The sequence below is a fragment of the Gallus gallus genome, chromosome 2, assembly GCF_016699485.2.
Source record: "Gallus gallus isolate bGalGal1 chromosome 2, bGalGal1.mat.broiler.GRCg7b, whole genome shotgun sequence".
NCBI classification, from domain to species: Eukaryota; Metazoa; Chordata; class Aves; order Galliformes; family Phasianidae; genus Gallus; species Gallus gallus.
In genome coordinates, this window is record NC_052533.1 from 103,014,608 (window position 1) to 103,035,415 (window position 20,808).

General features: G+C 40.6%; 2 protein-coding genes across 4 annotated transcripts; both read left to right on the forward strand.

Moving 5' to 3' along the window:
* Positions 1-946: 946 nt before the first annotated feature.
* Positions 947-8,477, forward strand: HRH4 (histamine receptor H3). 2 transcript variants are annotated; one of them, XM_046938229.1, is made up of 4 exons: positions 947-1,008; positions 1,435-1,783; positions 3,897-4,063; positions 7,019-8,477. In XM_046938229.1, the coding sequence occupies exons 2-4, from the start codon at positions 1,528-1,530 to the stop codon at positions 7,799-7,801; spliced, it is 1,206 nt and encodes a 401-aa protein (XP_046794185.1). In that variant the 5' UTR covers positions 947-1,008; positions 1,435-1,527; the 3' UTR covers positions 7,802-8,477. The 2 variants fall into 2 exon arrangements, with proteins under 2 accessions (XP_046794185.1, XP_001232311.3); XM_001232310.6 differs by lacking the exon at positions 947-1,008 and having other exon boundaries at positions 1,265-1,783.
* A 4,121-nt stretch (positions 8,478-12,598) lies between these two features.
* LOC428525 (histamine H3 receptor-like) lies at positions 12,599-20,064 on the forward strand. Of its 2 annotated transcripts, none has more exons than XM_004939795.5 (4): positions 12,599-12,776; positions 13,178-13,580; positions 16,761-16,927; positions 18,595-20,064. In XM_004939795.5, exons 2-4 carry the CDS (start codon positions 13,364-13,366, stop codon positions 19,366-19,368), a joined length of 1,158 nt encoding a protein of 385 aa, XP_004939852.1. In that variant the 5' UTR covers positions 12,599-12,776; positions 13,178-13,363; the 3' UTR covers positions 19,369-20,064. The 2 variants fall into 2 exon arrangements, with proteins under 2 accessions (XP_004939852.1, XP_015133472.1); XM_015277986.4 differs by having other exon boundaries at positions 12,599-12,726.
* The last annotated feature ends 744 nt before the right edge of the window (positions 20,065-20,808 follow it).

Genomic DNA, 20,808 nt, shown 5'->3' on the forward strand with positions numbered 1-20,808 from the left:
GGAGCAAAAACTTAGTGATTTTTATCAGACAAAGTGAAAATAAAGTAGTTGAACGTCACTTTTGGTACTGTATCAGTGCCTTGAGCCACGATTCACAAGAGGTGGGGGGAGCACACCAGCAGTACATTTTGCTGTGTCCTTATCCTCAGGCTATTGGCTGCTGAGGCGGACGAGAGATGAAACCTGAATTTGACCTCAATTTTCAATATCTGAGACATCAGACTTCATGTCAGCCTCGGTACTGCTAGTAGAAGACGGGTAACAGCTACTATCTAATGCATAAATCTATAGAACAGCCTGAGTTGGAAGGGCCCTGCAAGGATCATCAAGCCCATCATCTGGCTCCACACAGGAATGCCGCTAGCCTAAGTGTGTTTTCTACATTTCCAATGTAACCTGGTAAGGAGATTAGGCTAAAAGCAGAAACAGATGTGCATGCTGTGCAGTTATGTGTACAGATAACAAAGTTTTTGTACTTTTGTACTGCTGCCATTCAAACATTCAGCGCAAGCGCTTTGTAAATGCTCATTTTTTCCCACAACAGAAGCACAGACATGATGGCCAACACTTTCCAAATTTAAGTGTCTAAACACTAAAGTGTTTTTAGAACCTGTAGTGAATATGATTGACTTTTTACAACTTTGTACTGCTTAAAGCTCTCTGCAAGTGCCTTCATTAATTACTTCTACAGAATTTAAGCGCTGAAGGAAGACGCATCATTTCTTCCACCAGTGTGGAAGGAAAAGCCTAGTCCTGTTGAAGTTAATTGCAAAACTCCTGTTCACACTAACAGAGTTACCATTTCTGCTCTGGATTCTGGGGTGGTAGCAACCTGTGTCCCTCAGGCTGCTACAGGTTGTTTTGAAATTGATTGCTGAGCATTGGGTCATGACTGGTTAGCTGCTCTGGTAAGTGTAGCATGGAAGTGTGTGTATGCTTATACACGGGGCACCAGCTTTCGGAAGGGGAAGAACAACAACTGCAACAGCAAAGTGAACCACGCCTTTGGTCAGCAAAAACATACCACAGACTTGTTGAAATACAATGACATTAGGATGAAATTAGAAATGGAACATAAATCAAATTTTCATAAGGATATGAACCTGAGATTAAGAAATAGTTTCCTGAAATAGTGGAGGTCTGTAACGGTAATGAGAAAACATTTCTGAGAGGAAGGGAGGGAAAATGAGGGAGAGGAAAGAGAATCTTCCATCAGCCCTCATGACCTCCCAAGATAAGTATCAAGTTGCATAAACAAGAACTTACATTTTAAAATATGAGCTTTGAAGTATTGCATATCTCATTCTGGTAACTCTTCTACAGATGCATGTGGTTACAGTTGTCATTATTTACTACGATTTTAAAAATTTTATGTTAAACATTTACCTATCATCAGAACCTCTCAATTTTTTTCCTCTTGACTCAATTTTTTAGATGTCTATTAGCCTTTTCATCTCAGCTGTTACGAATCTCTGAATCTCAGCCTTCTGGACAATACAAGTTTCTTCCTGGACTGAACTGACCTGGATGCTCAACATGCACAACAGCACGGCTGAAACTCCATGCATGATGGGACCCTGTAATGGGACAGTGTCCCCACAGCCATTGACCCCTCAGTTTCCCCTGGGTGTAGTGGTATTCCTGGCTCTGCTCATGGTGCTGCTGGTTCTGGTCACGATCCTCGGAAATGTCCTGGTGATCCTGGCTTTCATCTTGGACAAAAATCTCAGGCACCGGAATAACTATTTCTTTCTCAACCTTGCCATTTCTGACTTTGCAGTGGGTAAGTTGCAGTGGAAGCATGTAATGTTTGCTTTCCAATACTCTTAGGGGGGAGCTGGGTGTCCTCTGTAGGTGTGTGGTTTCTCCTTGAGAAATATTTCCCAGTTGTGTGGCATGGGGAAGGGTAAGGAATGATGGAAGCTGTGTTAAGTGTTTCAGCAGCCTACTGTGTCTCAAAATGCATCATAATGAGATACTTAAGGTATCATTTTTCATATAAATACTTGTAATGTTCCTTATTCTTCAGATATATATTATCATAGGGAATGGGTCTGACCTGGTTTTGGCTGGGATAGAGTTGATGTATGTAAATAGATAATATTTAATGTTTGAGGAAAAAAAGCCCCAAAGCACTACTATATATGAACCAATAGGGAATATTAAAAAGAGGGAGTTGTCTGTAATGAGCCAACTGAAGACTAAGTAATCAAACTACACACCATATATTTTTATATGTATACATTATTTGGGGCATCTTGCATATGTTGTTGATATATTCTATTTCAATCTACTGTAGCACAGTAATGAGATAATTACTTAAGGTTTTCAACTAAATAGTGATAATAATTAAATATGTTGCTGAATATTGCACTATCTAGAGTAATTTCTGCACTATCTAGAGTAATTTCTTAGGAATATGTGTTTGTATCAATAGACAAAAATAGCAAATCAAGCTATTTTCAAGAAGCTCATTATATATCTATATAGGTTGGAACACAGTTTATTTTGAAACTTAGGAGAAAAAATATATATAGTTAAAAAGCTATTGTAATGTGCAATTGAAGACTGTATTGAAATTATCTGAATTGTTAAACGGCCATGGCAATAAATGTACATGTAAATGAATGGTTATGGATACAAGTGGCTATTCCATGAAGTCTGTATTTGAACTTGTCACACCACAACAAAATCTGAGACTCTTTTTATTCTGTATAATGTTTGGAACCCTTCCCATGTAAAGATTATGACTTCTTCCAGCTTCCAACTGCCTTGTTGTGTTGCAGGACTCTTGTTACCTGCTGTAGGGGTGTACCTCAAGAATCTTTGAGGCACCCTGTGATCACCTGTTGGTCTCACTCTTGAACAGCACTAGCCTTTCTACAGAAACTGCAGCAGTCTTATCACCTGGATAGGTGCTGCTGAGTCAAAGCACCTCATTGTAGCAGATCAGCAGAGCTAAGGGAGTCCTGCAAATGTCAGCTTGAGCCTATCATGTCCTTTGCTGGGATTCCTGACTCTGTTTCTCTCAAGTCCTCTTCTGCCAGGCAGTGCCCCGAGCCTTTGTCAATGGCAGCAGTTCCCCCACTGCAGCATGGGGCTCCTTATAGGTCACAGGAGGAAAAAAAAAGCAGTGACTATAAAACCAGTCGATGGTGTTTTGTTGTCCTGCTCACAGTCTTGCACCACACTGAACTAGTAGTGGCATCTAGCTGAGAAGTATGAAATTGCCTCTGCCCAGGAAAGAAGTACAGCTTACATGGCTTTATCTGATTTCCAGAAATTTGGTTTGATGACACTTGTCTAGTTCTCCATTCTGAATTTGATGAAAAGCTTTGCATACTTAAGCATCGAACTGATCTGTAGTTCAGATCTGTAGCTACACAATTTAGAGTTGAGATATGCCTAGCTTATCTTAAATTTCTACTGGATCCTAACTGCAAAAATAATGTATTTTTATTCTTGCAGAGTCCTTTCCTTTTTTCTTCTAACATAAGCAATCTGTCTTTTAATTGTCAGCAACTTCTGCTTTATCTCTTTGCTTCTGGACCTGTAACATACAGAGATCTCTTGATTCATAGTAGAGAGGGAGAACAAGAGGAACTGAGAGTTCCTATTTCCCTAAAAATCTCAGAAGAATCTCTTCAGTACCTTTTACAACAGCATAGTGTATTAAGAACTAAATCTAAAATTATCTAAATATCTTAAACATAGGAATGTCAGTGGTGCCTGGGATGTGGCAAAGCGTTCATTGGTTGCATGAGAATGCTGGGCCTTCCACCTGGTAATTTCAATCAGCATCACTTTTTTTTGTCAGATGCCTTGGAAATGCTTCTGTGCTTGCATAGCACTGACCATGGTGCTGTCTGACATATGCAATTTGTTCATTTCCATAGGTGTCTTCTGCATGCCACTGTACATCCCTTATGCCCTGACAGGGACCTGGCACCTGGGGAAAGGGCTATGCAAGCTCTGGCTGCTTTTGGACTATCTCATGTGTTCAGCTTCAGTGTTTAACATTGTCCTTATCAGCTATGACCGTTTCCTGTCAGTTACGAAAGCGGTAAGAACATTTCTAATTTTCTTTATGTATTTTGAGATTTTTTGGAAAACTCAATATTCACAAATAGCCCAGAAGCTAAACCAGCCTTCGTTGTTGTACTATTACTGTACTGGAGAAACTCTGATGCTTCAGTATGCTGTAGTAGGTGCATAAACTATGGCAGAAAGGTCACCCTGAATATGCTTTTCCCTGGCCTCTGAAAACTTTCCCAAGTATGCAAAGTTTGCGAAGACTTCATAGAGATTAGGTAGGCATGAGCAACTAAATTCTCTGAAGATCTTTTCTGTCGGATACACTTCAACAGGTTATACTGGAAAAAAGAGTTTTCCCATGTGATTCCTGGCTGTAGATGGCATGCCTGCTATGGCATTGGGATTTAGAGAAAAGATAAAGACTTTCTTACGGTTTCAGTATTTCCTTCCTTTTGCATGATTAGAACCTATTTTGTTACTCTACAGAAGCAGTGGGAGTGCGGAGGACCTGGACTTTAGCCATAAAAGAGTGGTAAAAAAAAAAATCTGGATTGAGTCAAGGAGGGGCAGAATCACCTCCTTTGACCTGCTAGTCGCGCTTCTCTTGGTGCAATGGTTGGCCTTCTGGGCTGCAATCGCACGCTGCCTGTTCATGTTGAATCTGTCATCAACTGACATCCCCAGAAGCTTCTCCACAGGACTGCTCTCAAGCCATTAGCATTTTCTATGACTCTCTGACAGGAGATTGTGGTGTGGTTGGGGTCAGCATCTTCTCATAGGTAGCAGTGATAGAACTAGAGGTGATGGCCTTAAGTTGTGCCAGGGGAGGTTCAGGTTTGATATTGGAAAAATTTCCCATCTGAAAGTGCAGTGCTGCAGTGGCACAGGCTGCCCAGGGAGGTGGTGCACTCACAGTCACTGGAGGTGTTCAAGAACCATGTGGATGTGGCACTGAGGGACGTGGTCAGTGGGCGTGGTGGGGATGGGCTGATGGTTGGACTAGTTGGTCTCAGTGGCCTTTTCCAACCCTGATGATTCCATGATTTTTATGGAGAGGGGGATATGGAGAGAGACGTAGGATGGACAGACTGGAGAAGAGATGATGATCTGTGTTACCACCAGAAGAGACTGACACGTGCTGCCAACTAGCAGCTGCATGGAAATAAATCCTTCTAAATGAAAAGAAGGGAACAAAATGTACAGAGGGGAGAGGTGTTCCTTGATTATGATCATTCTTTTACTTCAGAAGATATCTACTAAATATTAATTTTCATCATTTTTGAGCACTACTTGGTATTGAGTTGAGATGGAAGACAACCAATATCCTTGTCTTTTTATGAGTCGGTTAGCTAGAGTGACATGAGCTGTGTGTGAGATCAGTTGGTTCTTGTTTGGGAAGTGCTGATACAGTTTCATATCTCTTTCTCTTCTTCAGTATTGTGGTTTTATGGTTGGGTGGTATTTTGTTATTTGTTTTTCTTTTAAGAAAAAAGTATGAAAATCCCTGTATTTAACAAATTGCAGCATTGAAATATATTAATGAAGTTGCAGAGATAAGAATGTGAAAAAAGTACATTACAAAGTCTTCTGCAACCCAGCCAGACGCCATGATTTTAAGCACTGTTGATGGTCTTTGCATATGTAATCACCTTCTGTTTTTCTCCTCTGGGGAATTAGAATGGAGTGAGTCCAGGAATGTGTAAGCTCTTGTTCAAAAGAGGTCATGCTTCCTCACCATCTTGGGATCCACCTCTGCTGCTGATGTGTGGTCAGGTCCAGTCATTTCACTCAATTTTTGTGAAGTTACACTGAGCTTCCTGTTATCTGCCTACTAAATTGGGATGCCTGTGGTCTTGCAGAGGGCTGAAAATTTGCTTCTGCGGATGAAGTGAATTGGAGCTGTGCTGTGAACTGGTGCTTTAAGGTATAAGGGAGTCTGAAACATCAGGCCCAGAGATTTAAAACTGAGATTTTGAAATAATGCCTGTAAAAATGTGCCATTACTCTGCTACTAGCTGATAAAATTGGGACAGTGATGCCCCTCATGCCTAATGTGAAAATTAATGAAGACAACATTCATGAATATTTGTATAACACGCAGGTGCTACACTAATGAACAATATAGGGAGTTGATGAGGAAGGTAGTTCTGAATCTCAGTAAAGCCTGGGATGACAAATGTCAAACACTATGTCATATATATAGTTGTCCAGCTTCTCACTGGCTGATAATCTTGAGAGTTGGAACTCCGAATCTTTCAAGAGCAAGAATGTTTGTCTGAGATGTTACAAGGATAGGTTTAACTTTGGTAGTTCCTAACTTTGCTATAATTTTAACTCCTAACATTTTTTTTAAAGGTAGATTTCTACATGTAGATTGTAAGATAAATTAATGCAGTCTGAGTAGACATCAAAACATCAACTTCTGTAGCAATGCAACAAGATGTTTACAAGCTAAAGTGAGTGTAAAAATTGAATGTTTCAATAAGAAGACATATTAAAGCATATGTCGGGGGTAGATTTTTCTATTATGGCAAGAGGAAATAATGCTGAAAATTATATTGTCTGGTATTTGCAGTTTCTCATACTAGCTTGTCTAATACAGAAAGCTTCTGCTTTTGCCTGTACAGCCATAGCTGCTTTCACTCTCCTATGAGCAGGAGAATTTGATGAATCTTAGCGATTCCTTGTTTCTACTTTATTGAGATCATGATGAAACCAAGACATGTTCTTTTACTCCTAGAGCAGTAGTTAGGCCATCATAACTTCTACACGTTTCCAATCCTGAAGTATTAAAATAAATTGCAGAACCACAGTATTTGATGAACAAGATTAATAGTGTTTTTTGGGGCCTTAGAAAAGAGAGGTTGCTCTAGGCATCAAGGAATCTGCAGAACAAATACTGTATTTGTTTTGATTACTTATTTTTTTATATTATTTTGTGCCAGCAAGTTACTTTACTAAGTGACAGGTCCTTTTCTCACAGGTATCTTACAGAACCCAGCAGGGAATGATGTCCAACCCTGTTGTCAAGATGGTGGCCATCTGGGTCTTTGCCTTCCTGCTCTATTCTCCAGCAGTTCTCCTTTGGGAGTACATGGCTGGCTACAGCATGGTAGAGGAGGGACAGTGCTATGCCGAGTTCTTCAACAACTGGTACTTCCTCCTCTGTGCATCCACCCTGGAGTTCTTTGTGCCACTGATCTCAGTCACCTACTTCAACTTGAGCATCTTCTACAACATCCAGAGACGGCAGCGGCGCGGCAGCATTCAATACTGTGAGTCTCCAGGGAGCAGAAGCATGACCTGGAGGTTTTGTTTTTTGCTGAGGCGAGGATCCTCTTTGTCAGAAACAGAGGACAGTGCTTCTTCAGTAATGAGGTCATTGAGACCATCACTGGCGTCTAACTCTACATCTCCAACGAGTCCTGTGGCTGACAAAAGGGACTTCTCTGCATCTTTCCGTGCAAATTCTCAGTCAAGACTGCAAAGAGACAAGAAGGTTGCGAAGTCACTTGCCATAATTGTGTGTGTCTTTGTCATTTGCTGGGCCCCATATACTTTACTGATGATTATTCGTGGAGCCTGCCAAGGAAAATGTGTCCATCCAATCCTGTATGAAATTACCTTTTGGCTTTTGTGGATTAATTCCTCTCTGAACCCATTTCTTTACCCACTCTGTCATGTGAGATTTCAAATGGCTTTTATGAAAATATTATGTCCCCAAAAGTTGACAATGTTGAGATCAAATGATACACCTTCTGTTTAGAGCATTAAAGTAAAAGAGTCAGAAATAACGTTTGTCTCTTACTGCCTTTTTTCACATTTCTTCAGTAGAAATAGAGAAGAACATTTGGTTGCTAATGGCATTAGCTAAGAATAGGCAGAGGCATGTACTTGCTCTTATTTTGCTGGTCTTTCAGAATTTTTTTTTTTTTTTGCTTATGCTGGTTCATTCAAGATTAAACACCATCTACTGAAATGAAATTAATAACAAAGTTTTACTGGATGCTCTTCCTGACTTATGGGCTTCAGGCACTTCTTTTTGGTATTAATGGAAGGACTCTTCTGTAGATATCTCTGTATATGTTCATTGGAGGGGACATGCCTCTTTTTGCATGTGCTGAGTTAAAATTTTATGTACAATTTGTAGACCTCAAGCTATCAGAGGAGAAAGACCTGCTACAATTTTGAAGTGTTGTGTAAAACCCACACAGGAGCAGTAACATTTCCTTTTAAAAAGTGTTATGAAGGCAACGTAGTGCTTTGTAGTCATTATGATTACAATGATGGGCATTATCTGAATCTGGAGCACAGGCGTTATGAAGAGAGGCTGAAGGAGTTGGGATTGTTCAGTCTAGAGAAGAGGAGGCTCAGGGGAGACCTTATTACTCTCTATAACTACCTGAAGGGAGGTTGTAGTGAGCTGGGGGTCGGCCTCTTCTCTCGTGTGACTACTGATAGGACTAGAGGGAATGGCTTCAAGCTGCACCAGGGAAGGTTCAGGCTGGATGTTAGGAAATACTGCTTCTCTGAAAGGGTGGCCAGGCACTGGAATGGGCTGCCCAGAGAGGTGGTGGAGTCACCGAGCCTGGTGGTGTTCAAAGAGCGTTTGGATGTTGTGTTGAGGGACATGGTTTAGCGAGAACCATTGGTGAAGGGCGAATGGTTGGACTGGATGATCCTGTGGGTCTTTTCCAACCTTAGCGATTCTATGATTCTATGATTATTCAATTGTACAGACTGCCCAATCCTACATCTCTCTCCTTTTAATTATAATGCAGCCCGTTCTTGGTGCTGAGGGACACAATGCATGTACGTTAGTAACTGAATCATTTTTAGAAAACAGATGTTTCCATGGTAATGAAATTTTGAGACTGTTTATCAAAATAATCACAGGCATAAACAGTTGTTCTCTTTACCAGCACTAGCTTTTCTCCTGGTAGTAGCTGCCTCTTTGGTTGTGCTTAAATCATCTTCAGTGCCAGATTCATGCACTCTGATTACTCAGAAATACGCCAAGTGTTGGCATATGATCACGTTCCTATTGAATGAGCAGAACAAGCAATACAAAGTTCATGCTGCATTTGAGTTTTTTGGCTGTCTGTGTGAGAACAGACAACACTCTCCTATGTGAATCTTTGCACTTGCAAAGCTTTACCATCAAAATGGCTGGAACAAATTCAAGCTGGCTCTGATGTTTAAATCATTTATTTGTACCATGTTGCTGTGATGTTTTGTGTATTTTCTCTGCCACTGAACCAGCATCAAACTAGGTTTTCTCTATAACTGAGCAGAGGCTGTATTCACTTCTTTGAGAAGGGGGTTCACTGAAGTCTGTCTGCAAGCTGATAGAGAGTGTCTTAAGTGGCTATTAATAAAACGGGAGTGAATATGTAGTGCGAAAAAGACTGAGTAATGCAATGGAGCTTCATTATAATCTGTTCCAAGTGTCAGATTTTTTTTTTTTTTTACCTTTTGTTGAGTGTTGCAAGTTTTTCCTCAAGGTTTCCATGGATGGATGAGTGCGTGTTATTGTTTGGGTCTTTTCCCTGCTATTTTAATGTATTTATACACTTATCATAGAATCATAGAATGGCTTGGGTTGGAAGGGACCCCAAAGATCATCAGCTTCCAGCCCCCCTGCCACAGGCAAGACCACTAACCTCAAGGTCTGGTACTAGACCAGGCTGCCCAGGGCCCCGTAAAACCTGGTCTTGAACACCTCCAGCTGTGGAGAGTCCACAGCCTCTCTGGACAGCCTGTTCCAGCACCTTGCCACTCTCTCTGTAAGGAACTTCCCTCTGACATTAATCTAAGGCTTCCCTCCTTGAGTTTAAAACCATTCCCCCTTGTCCTGTCATTGTCTGCCCTTGTAAAAAGCTGATTTTCCTCCTCCTTATCATCCCCTTTTGAATACTGGAAGGCTGCAATGAGGTCTTGTTGCAGCCTTCTCCAGGCTGAACAAGCCCAGATCCCTCAACCTGTCTTTGTAGGGGAGGTGCTCCAGCCCTCTAAACGTTTTTATGGCCCTCCTTTGGACCATCTCCAACAGCTCCACATTTTTCCTGTACTGGGGGCCCTGGACCTGGATGTAGTACTCCAGATGGGGCCTCATAAGGGCAGAGTCAAGAGGGACACTTATACCTTTGTATGTATAAAGTACAGAAATAGAAATCTAACACATGCACAGAATAACAAAGATTTAAATAGTTTTCTTTTGGAAAGTTTCAAGTTTGAAAGGGGCTGTAGAAGTGTTGCCAAACTAGAGGACCCCTTTGTGAGCACAGTCCAAGTGTGTACAAACAGCTTAATGGTAGCACAGAAGTTAATGGTTTTGAGGAGCTAAAATCCCATTCTGCTTAGAGGCCTGGGGCTGAAGATTTCTCTTGCCAGTTTTCGTACTGGCAGGTGATAGCATTTCACAGCTTATTCTTGCTTCTTTGCCTTACACAAGTAGTATTATACATTATGAGCCTGACTGCAAGGAGATAAATGTCTTCAAGAGGTCATTGATTCAGCACAGCTGCTTTCACTGTCGTGAGTTAAGGTGCTGGCACAGATTTTTGAGGGGTTTACTTTTCTGTAAGGCTCGAAAAAACTCGAAACAAAATGAAACCCACCTACATGTACATGCTTGAAACATATATAGAATAGCTAATGTCAACTAAAAAGACATCTGCTCAACAGAGAAGCTGTAGGCAGGCCCAAACTGGGGAAGACTTGAACTGCCTGCTTTTCTATCTTGTGCTTTCAGTAAAAAAAATCTGTGTAAGAAAATGCTTTGCATTTTATAACTAAATGGGTTGATTACTTTGGAAAAATAGCCTACTGAATTATTGACTAGATAAAATGGTAAAAACTCTGCAGCACTGATAAAGAAGAGTTTTTTTCAAGGAGCACAGCGTGTAGTAATTTTGAAACCACGTAGAGTACTGAAATCACTAGAGATCAGTGTTTTTGATGTACAGTGTTCACACAGCTCCTGTACATTTGCAGAGTTTGCTGTGTGTTTCTAACTGCTCTACTGCTCCCAAATTAAGCCAAGCACTGTTGCTTTTCTCAGCATTAAAGCTGTCTTAGTCCAAGTGTCATCCTAAGTCTTCCTCTAATGGATGCTTTTCAGGCTTCTGCTAGTATGCTTGTTCAGAATTTGTTTTTGGGCATGCCTTTCATGCGCTGACAAAAAGGCACTTCCCTTGCCAAGTTTGCTTTTCTAAGCAAAGTTTCGCTACCCAGTTATCTGTTCCATCATTTAATGGCATTGCATTTTTTTTCTGTGTATGGAGATGTTCGGTAGCTATTGTAAACAGACAGCGACGCAGGCCGATGATTCTGTGAGGTCCAACTCCATCCACAACAGTGTTTTCCTAAATTTGCCCTCTGAAATCTTGAAAATCAAATAAAACCTTCATGTTGGAAGGAGTGGTGTTATTTTTATTTATTTGTTTGTTTGTTTATTTCTTATAAAAGTCTTTAACCCTAATGATTCTCCTAACGCCTGTGTCTAGGGTTGGCTGTGGTTTTACTTCACAGGGAAGAAGGAAGGATAGTCCACATAGATTTTTTTTCCCTCATCCCTATGAAGAACTATGATAGAACTTAAAAATTTAATTTGCTTTCTTCCCTAATTTTTGGAACAAATGACTATTCTCCCCTTGTCTGCAAATACAGACATTTCATTATAGAAGACAACCATGTTGCTCAGGCATGACCTACCCTTAGTGACAATACTCAGTCACTTTTTCGTTCCTCAAATGATCAGAAATACCATCCATGAGGATGTACTATGTTATTTTTTTGGTGACCGTATGGCAACTTTTGAAGATGAGTGGAATGTGTGCTTTTCTTTGGTGATCAGGAACCTTCCTGGAACTCCAAGACCTTTGAAAAAGGGTGGGAAGTGGCCTTGCAAGGATGGTAGCTGGTTCTCTCCATCCTCTTGAGCTAAGTCCATTGGGTTCCACGAATTCTTACGGGTCAAGTCCTCGCAAGTAAAACCTGACTCAATCCTCACCTGTTTCTGTCAGATTTCTTCCTTGAACTTGCTCACTAAGCACAGGGGTGGGAAAGATGCATTTAGTCGTCTTTGATGTCCTGTACAAGCATCAACTCCAGGTAAGCTTTAGTTTCTCTAACACCATGCTTACATGGCCAAGCAGGATTTTGAGTTCTTTCACTGTATGCTGGTGGCGTTGTGACTGTTCAGGCAGGTCTAGCTCCTCCTGTGCAATTCCCAGGCTGTGCATACACTTGAGGCAAGTGTCCAGTTGCTGAATTTTATCATTCCCGAGGTGCCTTCTATACTCCTGTTGCGTTACACTTTTTGCTTCAATTCTCTTTAAAATATATATATATTTTTTCCCAAGACACGATCAGAGCACTGCACCAAAGTATCTTCGTGTTTTCTTTCTGTGCTTTGTGCCCTACCTCTTGTTAAGCATCTAGCGCTACAACCACAGCCTAAAAACCTGTTTAGAGCATGCTGCAGCACTATGGGTCTGGTGACCCACAGGCATGAGTCACAGCCACAGCCTGCTGACTTCTGTGTCACTCTTCCCAAAATAGGTGAAATTACAATGAAGAATGATTGTGTCTTCTTATGCCTTCAAAGGACTAAGGCAGTGGGCTCTTTCCTGGAATATCTTATGAAGTGAAAGATTACATGGGACGTGCTTATAAGATCCACCAAAGGTCAGCTGCTTGGCTTGCCCAGGGTTTCTTGCTTTGAGTGAATTCAAAAGGTAACACTTCTGTAACGTACACATGAATTTTAGATGCTCTGTAACCCCCAGCTTTAAAGAAATGCACACCTCTGTTTTTAACTATGTAGTTCAGTAAGTGCTACAGCAACAAGAATAATGGTGCTTGCATTTTACAGTAAGAGAAATAGAACTGTGATTATTGAAATTCTGCTGACCACTGGGGAAGTGAAAAGAGTTCTGTTTTTAGCTTTAGCAGAATTCAGAGTAAAATCTGCTTGCATAATGCTAATATGCAAACTGCCTGACTTTGAAAAGACTTTTCAGAGTAACTTTTCTCACCTCAGAAGATAAGGATCAGCCTTCAGGAAAGAGATAAATTGTCTTACAGTCTGCATTTACTTATTAGGTGTCTTTTTTTTACGGATTTTTTTTTTTTTCAGGTGCATTCAGATGAACATTGAAGACTCCAGCTTTTGAAATCTTGTAATCCGTTATTTTGATACTGTGAAATTTTTTTTGGATGTCTCAGTCTCTAGCCTATCCTGTTGAAAGGCTTTTCTCAATCTTTGGGATAAATCCGACAGTCGGAAGTTTCTTCCCAAGTTTCTCCTGCTGAAACTCCACGCATGATGCTACTCTGTAACGGGACAGTGCCCCCACAGCCATCGACCCCTCAGTTTTCCCTGGGTGTATTGGTACTCCTGGCTCTGCTCATGGTGCTGCTGGCTCTGGTCACGATCCTCGGAAACGTCCTGGTGATCCTGGCTTTCATCTTGGACAAAAATCTCAGGCACCGGAATAACTATTTCTTTCTCAACCTTGCCATTTCTGACTTTGCAGTGGGTAAGTTGCAATGGAAGCATGTAATGTTTGCTTTCCAATACTCTTAGGGGGGAGCTGGGTGTCTTCTGTAGGTGTGTGGTTTCTTCTTAGAGAATTATTTCCCAGCTGTGTGGCATGGGGAAGGGTAAGGAATGATGGAAACTGTGTTAAGTGCTTCAGCAGCCTATTGTGTCTCAAAATGCATCATAATGAGATACATAATGCATTCTTTTTTATTGTAAATGCTTTTAATGTCTCTTCAAAAAAAGAAAAAAGAAAGAAAAGATGAGTAACTACTGTACATGAATGCTGATTGATTGAAACAGGAGCTGATTTACTGATTTACTTTTCTGAGTTTCTGATTTACTTTTGCTCCTTGTGTAAAACTATTCATTACCCACCATCGTAACATCTTCATATTTATCAGAGCAACTGCTTTCTTATACAGCTATCTCTGGTACATCAAAGTAAATTAATTACTTCTTAATGCAGTATTAAAAGGCCTGTGAGTATATTAAACTACAAGAAATGCAACAATCTGCTGGCATCTTCCATCTGTTTTCCTTATTAGCCCCCTTGTCCCATAATGTCCATGCACCAGACCCTGAGCTGCGGTGGATTCAGTCCTAGTGAGTGACACTGGGAAAGAGGCAGCGGCCGTGAATGCTTTGTGCAGTGCTTCTGCAGGGATCAGACCATTAAAACAGAGGAGAAGACTGAAAAAAAAACCATGATCCAGTGGTAGATCTTCCAGCAAACAGAAAAAGTCAGGTTTTTAAGTAAGATCTGAGGTGCTGAATATTTATTTTTTAGAAGGTTTTTGGTGTTTTAGTGAGGTTTGCCTGGCTCTTTCAATGTAGTATCTTCAGCACAGAGCTCTAAGTTTTAAACCTTTGTCATAGGAGTAAAGGAAGTGATTCTGTCTTGAGAAGCATGATAAAATCTTCTGGCATCATCTTGATTTGAGGCTAGCAAGGAGTCATTTCTGCACACAAGTTCTTTCCATTCAAGACTGTCAAATAGAACAGTACTCACCAGCTCTTGAAGAGGGAAATAACACTCACCAACATGCTCTACTTTTGTAGAGTGCTGTTGCTTGTCAGTGCTGAATAGTGAAATGTACTAGGCTAGCCTCTAGGGTTTTTCTTCACTTATGCCAGTTGTTAAAAGTGGTCCCTAATTCCAGAGCCCACTCCATGAGGCAGAAACAAAAGGAATCGAAGCCTTTGTTTTCCTTCTTCAGGCAGACAAATTGCTGGAGCCATCATTTCATTGCTCACATCTCCAAATTTTGTTTGTCTTTGTATCTTTCAATTTAGTCTAATTTTATTTAGATTTAAGTACCTCCCATCCTTACCTGCTCTTGTTTGTGGCTGGCACCTTGAGTAGACTCAAGTCAGCTGTCAGGAAATGGTTGTTATCAGTATTTTGCTGGCCCATAGACAATCTAGATCCAGAACTTAATCTCTGGGATCAGTCAGAAAAGGTTCTGTTTTTCAAAGCTGCTGTAGTATTTTTATATTTCTTAGAAGTATGGAATCTTTCCAGGCAGCATAACTTATGTTGGTTGCATCCTCTACTTAGCAAAATTGAAAATAGTTTCAAATATAAACTCTTAAAGCCTGGTCTCTTCATCTATATTGATATCGAATGAACAACAACAAACAACAACAACAACAACAAAAACCAACAGTAATCATTTTTTGACATGGTGTCAAACATTGTTTGATCTACTGAAGTTGATGAGAGCAGTAGCTGTCATCAACAACTCTGAAAAATGAGGGTTTTGTGCGAAATTGATACTATTTATATTTTAGATGTTTGTTAAGACAAGCCATTAGCACATCATCCTGAACATGTTCAGTAAATTCTAAAATCTTGACATATTGAAACTGAAAAATCTGAAGAGTTTAAAATGAATCATGAGCCTATATATGGTTTTGTATTTATCTCTGTTGGATCAGCTTTTTCAGGAATGTAGACAAACAGAATTAGATATTGCACTATAATTTTGAAAGAATATTAGGGGTAAAATAAATAAGTGGTTGGCTTAAAAATAAAACATGGAAATGATTTGGGATCATAGAATCATAGAAACATTTAGATTGGAAAAAACCTTCAAGATCAAGTCTGTCTCCCAACTTGACCTACTATGCCCCTTGACCAAACCATGTCCCTTACTGCCATGACCATGTCTCCTAAGGATCCCCATCTCAAGGGATGGGAATATCACCAATCCCTGGGCAGCCCATTCCAATGCTTGACCTCCCTCTCTGTGAAGAAATTCTCCCTTATGTCCCCTCTAAACCTCTCTTGTCTAAACATGAGGCTGTTTTTCTTGAGTCCTATCACTTGTCTCCTGAGAAAAGAGATTGACACTCTGCTTGCTGCAACATCCTTCCTGGTAGTTGTAGTGAGCAATGAGCTCTCTTTCTACTGGATGGAGCTCAGTGTAGACTATGGATCAGATGGATCGTTCCACCAACAGACTTGCTCCCATTTGTTTTCTGTATCAACCCCTTCTTGACATAGTGCCATATTTCCAACTACTTCAGTAGAAAGACTTCTGGACAAAAAGTAAATGCAGTAAAATGAAAAACAGTTTTGGAGTTAATCTTAGCTGGAGAAGTGTTGTGATTTAAAACACCCCTTAAAAATGGAATAGACTTGCATATCTCTGCTGCGTCTACTCTATCATTGGTAAAAGTTTCCAGACACTATGCAGACTCTCCAATATATTGTCCCTAGTGCACATGTGCTAACAGATCTTATATTAATAAGCTATGTTAGCAATATCTGTAGATGTATTTTGACGGAAAACTCAAACATAGATGAAAGATAAGATATAGAGCAACATGGTTACATTTTGGAGCACAACCACAATGCATACAAGATGCAGCACTGATTATATATCTTTAGAGACTGTAAAGTTGCTTAGGTTGCGGTTTTGTTCTTCAGCAGATCCTTTGTTGCTGATGTGCCTTGACCTTATCCCTAACGGTCAACATACATTAAGATCTAATATGTAGAATATCTTCATTAGATTTCATGGTAATGTAAGAATTTCTTTATATAACTTACGTATTCACCTTAATAGTATGCTTTTTTTTTACACCAAATACCAGAAAACTGTCTCTGCTTCCAGGAGTACTGTTTGCAATCTGTAAAAACTTCATGATGTCTCTGTGGTTGCTTCCGTAGGTGCATTTTGCATCCCTCTCTACATCCCCTATGCCCTGACAGGGATCTGGCACTTTGGAAGAGGCATGTGCAAGCTCTGGCTCCTTATCGACTATCTCATGTGTACAGCTTCAGTATTTAACATTGTTATAATTAGCTATGACCGTTTCCTCTCAGTTACTAAAGCTGTAAGTACCCTATTTATAGTCTTTCTGAGTTTTGTGGCAAGATGGTGGGATTTGGCAAGTCTATATCTTGATACTAGTATTGTGCATTTTGCCATACTGGTGAGTATAGGCCTTGGATTAATCAAGATAGTAGCCTTCAGAACATACGCTGGCATGTGGAGGTAGTTGCAGCCCATCTTCCAGCCCAGAGCTGGTCAAATATGTCCTTTCTCACAAGTTCTGCTGCAAGTTGTTGTGCTGTTGTGCTGCTGCTTTAAGGAGTGTAGGCTGAGGCTAAGGCAGGAGGCTAGAAATAAAGGGATCACGGGAGAAGGAAATCTGAAATAAATCAGTGTGGGAAGTAAAAGATTCTGGGGCTTACATCTAGGCCTGAGAGTTGTCTCCTAGTGATCCTGGAGAGCACTGGGAGCAAGAGCAAACGAGGCACAGAGTGACTCAGGACAGACTGCAGAGACTGCCTGCGGGTATGAGACAAAACCTCCTCTCAGTGCCTGAAGCAGAACCCCAAACTTCAGGTGCACTCAATGTCTTTGCTTTCTGCAGTGCACCCAATGCACCTTATACGTGCTTTATGTCCTGGTTCATGCTAAGGATGGAGGTCAGCATTTCTCACTAGTGACTCTGCTTGCTGAAGTGGCAGAGAAATGTGGGGCTGATCTAGGAGTCTCAGCTCTCTGACGACCTATGAAAATGCCAATATGATGCCATACCGTAAGATTTCAGTTTTAATTTTGTTAGTTTCAGTTACTTCAACTTATTATACTTGCTTTTTTATTATTATTTTTTAAAATTTTCTGTTATTTAATGTTTTAATAAAAAAAATCTGGAAAATCAAACTGAAAACATTTTTTTTTTAATAAGAAAAAATTACACTGAAAATGTAAAAGGTCAACACCTACAAGATGCAAAGCTGAGTGCACCTGTGCAGGTGGAAAAAGTACTTATGGACATTTGTATGAGAGTCTTTGGTCATAGTAATTTGTACTCTTGTTTTCAATGGGACATCTTTCTTAGCTTTCCAAATTATGCATTCATTTTGTTGTCCTGGAGAAGGTTGTGAGCTGTAGGATATTTGCCTGTTCTAGAACAGTGGAGAATGGGTACTGTCCCAGAGGTTGGGGATAAGGAAGAGAAAAGGTGATGTTATCTTTTCATCAGCTAACAGCTACTCTATAGAGCTGGATTTTGCCTGCTCCTGAAGTGTGCAATAAGCAGTTTTTCAAAGGTGCATATTAAATATGGGCCATATTTTCTGTTGACCGCTGTGAAACATACAGCATTATGTGCTTGTAAAGTGCTGCAAAAACCAGTGCAGTTGTCAGTGAATGGGAATCATTCTCTGAGCAACTATAAAACGCTAATTATTCAGCCAATTCAGGCTGCAGATGTCTCAAACAAGGCATACCAAATTGCAAAGTGCTTCTAACACAGATGGAAGATTGCGTTTTCTTGCCTGAACCAGGACCCTAATACTTGTTACTGATACGTAGAATCCCCCATGTTATGTCAGCATCAATGAATTAAGCTTACCCGAGCGAGCTTCATGTGATCTCTGAAGCTGCAGCTCTGAGTTAGCAAATGCTATGCTAAGCTCCTCTCAGGCTACTTCTCTTTGTTTACTTCTACATGTGCAACAAGTTTCTTTTTTTTTTTTTTTCCCCTCACAGGTATCTTACAGAACCCAGCAGGGAATAATGTCCAACCCTGTTGTCAAGATGGTGGCCATCTGGGTCTTTGCCTTCCTGCTCTACCCTCCAGCAGTTCTCCTTTGGGAGTACATGGCTGGCTGTACCGTGGTAAGGGAGGGGCAGTGCTATGCCGAGTTCTTCCACAACTGGTACTTCCTCCTGTGTGCATCCACCCTGGAGTTCTTTGTGCCACTGATCTCGGTCACCTACTTCAACTTGAGCATCTTCTACAACATCCAGAGACGGCAGCGGCGCGGCAGCACTCAATACTGTGAGCCTCCAGGGAGCAGCAGCGTGACCTGGAGGTTTTGTTTTTTGCTGAGGCGAGGACCCTCTTTGTCAGAAACGGAGGACAGTGCTTCTTCCTCCATGAGAATAAAGAAAGAGTCTTTGGTAACTGAAAGCTCATCTCCATCCAGAGCCAACTCTGTGACCCCAGAAAATGATTTCTCTGTTTCTGCAAGAACCAGGTCAAAACTGTATCATGACAAGAAGATTGCGAAGTCACTTGCCATAATTGTGTGTGTCTTTGCCATTTGCTGGGCCCCATATACTTTAGTAATGATTATTCGTGGAGCCTGCCAAAGTGAATGTGTCCATTCAGTTCTCTATCAAATTACCTTTTGGCTTTTGTGGATCAATTCCTCTCTGAACCCATTCCTCTACCCTCTCTGTCATGATAAATTTCGAATGGCTTTTATGAAAATATTATGTCCCAAGAAGTTTGCACTATTGAGATCAGCCTCTTGTTAGAAGGTTAGAAAAAACAAAAACTAAACAGGCTGACGTTCAGCTATATCTGTAGAGAACGACTGTTGTAAATAGCAAAGGTTTGTCATTAACTTCTTCTGGAAGACTAACCCAAAGGTAAGGCTTTGGTGAAATATGTTCTTCAGAGGAATGCACATGCCCAAAGTTTGTGTACATTTTTCAGCAATTCAGATTGGCTAGGAAAAGAATATTACTTCTGCCTGTCTTTCCTTAGTAGACTGTTGACATTATCTTCATTCTGATTGTGGAAGATATTATCTCCAATTGCAACATTGATAATATTTGTGTTCACAGATGGTGTTAAGAATAAATAAATAAATAGTTATATGAGAAATGTTTGTTATTTTCCATAAGGATCAGTAGTATTCAAAAGTTAATATATTCTCCATTTCATTTCTTTTGAATAGTTTTTACTACATTCAGAATCAGTTTACCAACTTAGCATCAAACATCCAGTTACTTTATGAATTTGTTGTCAAGCATGTAGCAGGATTGCTTTCTCTCATTAATGATGTTCAGACATCAGGGGAATATATAGACTACTTTTATTATGAACATGTTCTCTGGAAAAAGGCATTGGACTACATACCTGTTCAGGTGAAGCAGTAGAGAATTTAGAGGTGTAAAGCATTTATGCACATCTCTTGATTTTCTTCAATAAATAAGACTTTTTTTACAGCTATGGTTTTGAGAGATCATGAAAGCGTACTATTTCCTATTCAAAAGCATTGTAGAATGAAGGCAAGACATATAATGGCCTATGATGGGAGAGAATATAAGGGGAATGCATCTGTGACTGAATAATCCTGTTTAACTTTTGGAACTCCTTGGATCTCATCTGATTGTATGTCCCCAGAACAGCAGCAGCACTACCTGGCAAATGGATGAGCCACACTATAATGTGGGAAGACATCTCCTCTTTCCATGAAGATACTGAGGAGCTGATCATGGATGGAGTCAGTGAAGAGGAGGCTAGGGGTACACCTTATCACTCTCTAAAACTGCATGAAAAGAAGTTGTACTGAGGTGGGGGTCAGCCTCTTCTCCCAGGTAACTATTGATAGGATGAGAAGTAATGGCCTTAAGCTGTGCCAGGGGAGGTTCAGGTTGGATATTAACAAAAATTTCTTCCCCAGAAGAGTTGTAAGACGTTAGAACAGACTGTCCAGAGAAATGGTGCAGTCATCCTCCCTGGAGGTGTTCAAGAAATGTGTAGATGTGGCACTGAGGGGTATGGTCAGTGGGCATGGTGGGGAGGAGTCAATGGTTGGACTTGATGATCTCAGTGGTCTTTTCCAGCCTTCAGGATTCTACGATTATTTGAGTCATCTACTGTTATCTCATTTGTAGTTACAGTCACCAAGTTTGAGCTGCTCTTATTCCACCAGTGAGAAAACTTGTAGCTGCCAGCCCAGGGGGAGA

What these genes read in the sequence shown, in the direction of transcription:
- HRH4 (XM_046938229.1), top strand. Translation starts at nt 1,528, where the DNA reads ATGCTCAACATGCACAACAGCACGGCTGAAACTCCATGCATGATGGGA. An exon ending in CATTTCTGACTTTGCAGTGG is followed by an intron (nt 1,784 to 3,896) that starts GTAAGTTGCAGT and finishes TCATTTCCATAG; the next exon opens with GTGTCTTCTGCATGCCACTG. An exon ending in TCCTGTCAGTTACGAAAGCG is followed by an intron (nt 4,064 to 7,018) that starts GTAAGAACATTT and finishes CTTTTCTCACAG; the next exon opens with GTATCTTACAGAACCCAGCA.
- LOC428525 (XM_004939795.5), top strand. Translation starts at nt 13,364, where the DNA reads ATGATGCTACTCTGTAACGGGACAGTGCCCCCACAGCCATCGACCCCT. An exon ending in CATTTCTGACTTTGCAGTGG is followed by an intron (nt 13,581 to 16,760) that starts GTAAGTTGCAAT and finishes TTGCTTCCGTAG; the next exon opens with GTGCATTTTGCATCCCTCTC. An exon ending in TCCTCTCAGTTACTAAAGCT is followed by an intron (nt 16,928 to 18,594) that starts GTAAGTACCCTA and finishes TTCCCCTCACAG; the next exon opens with GTATCTTACAGAACCCAGCA.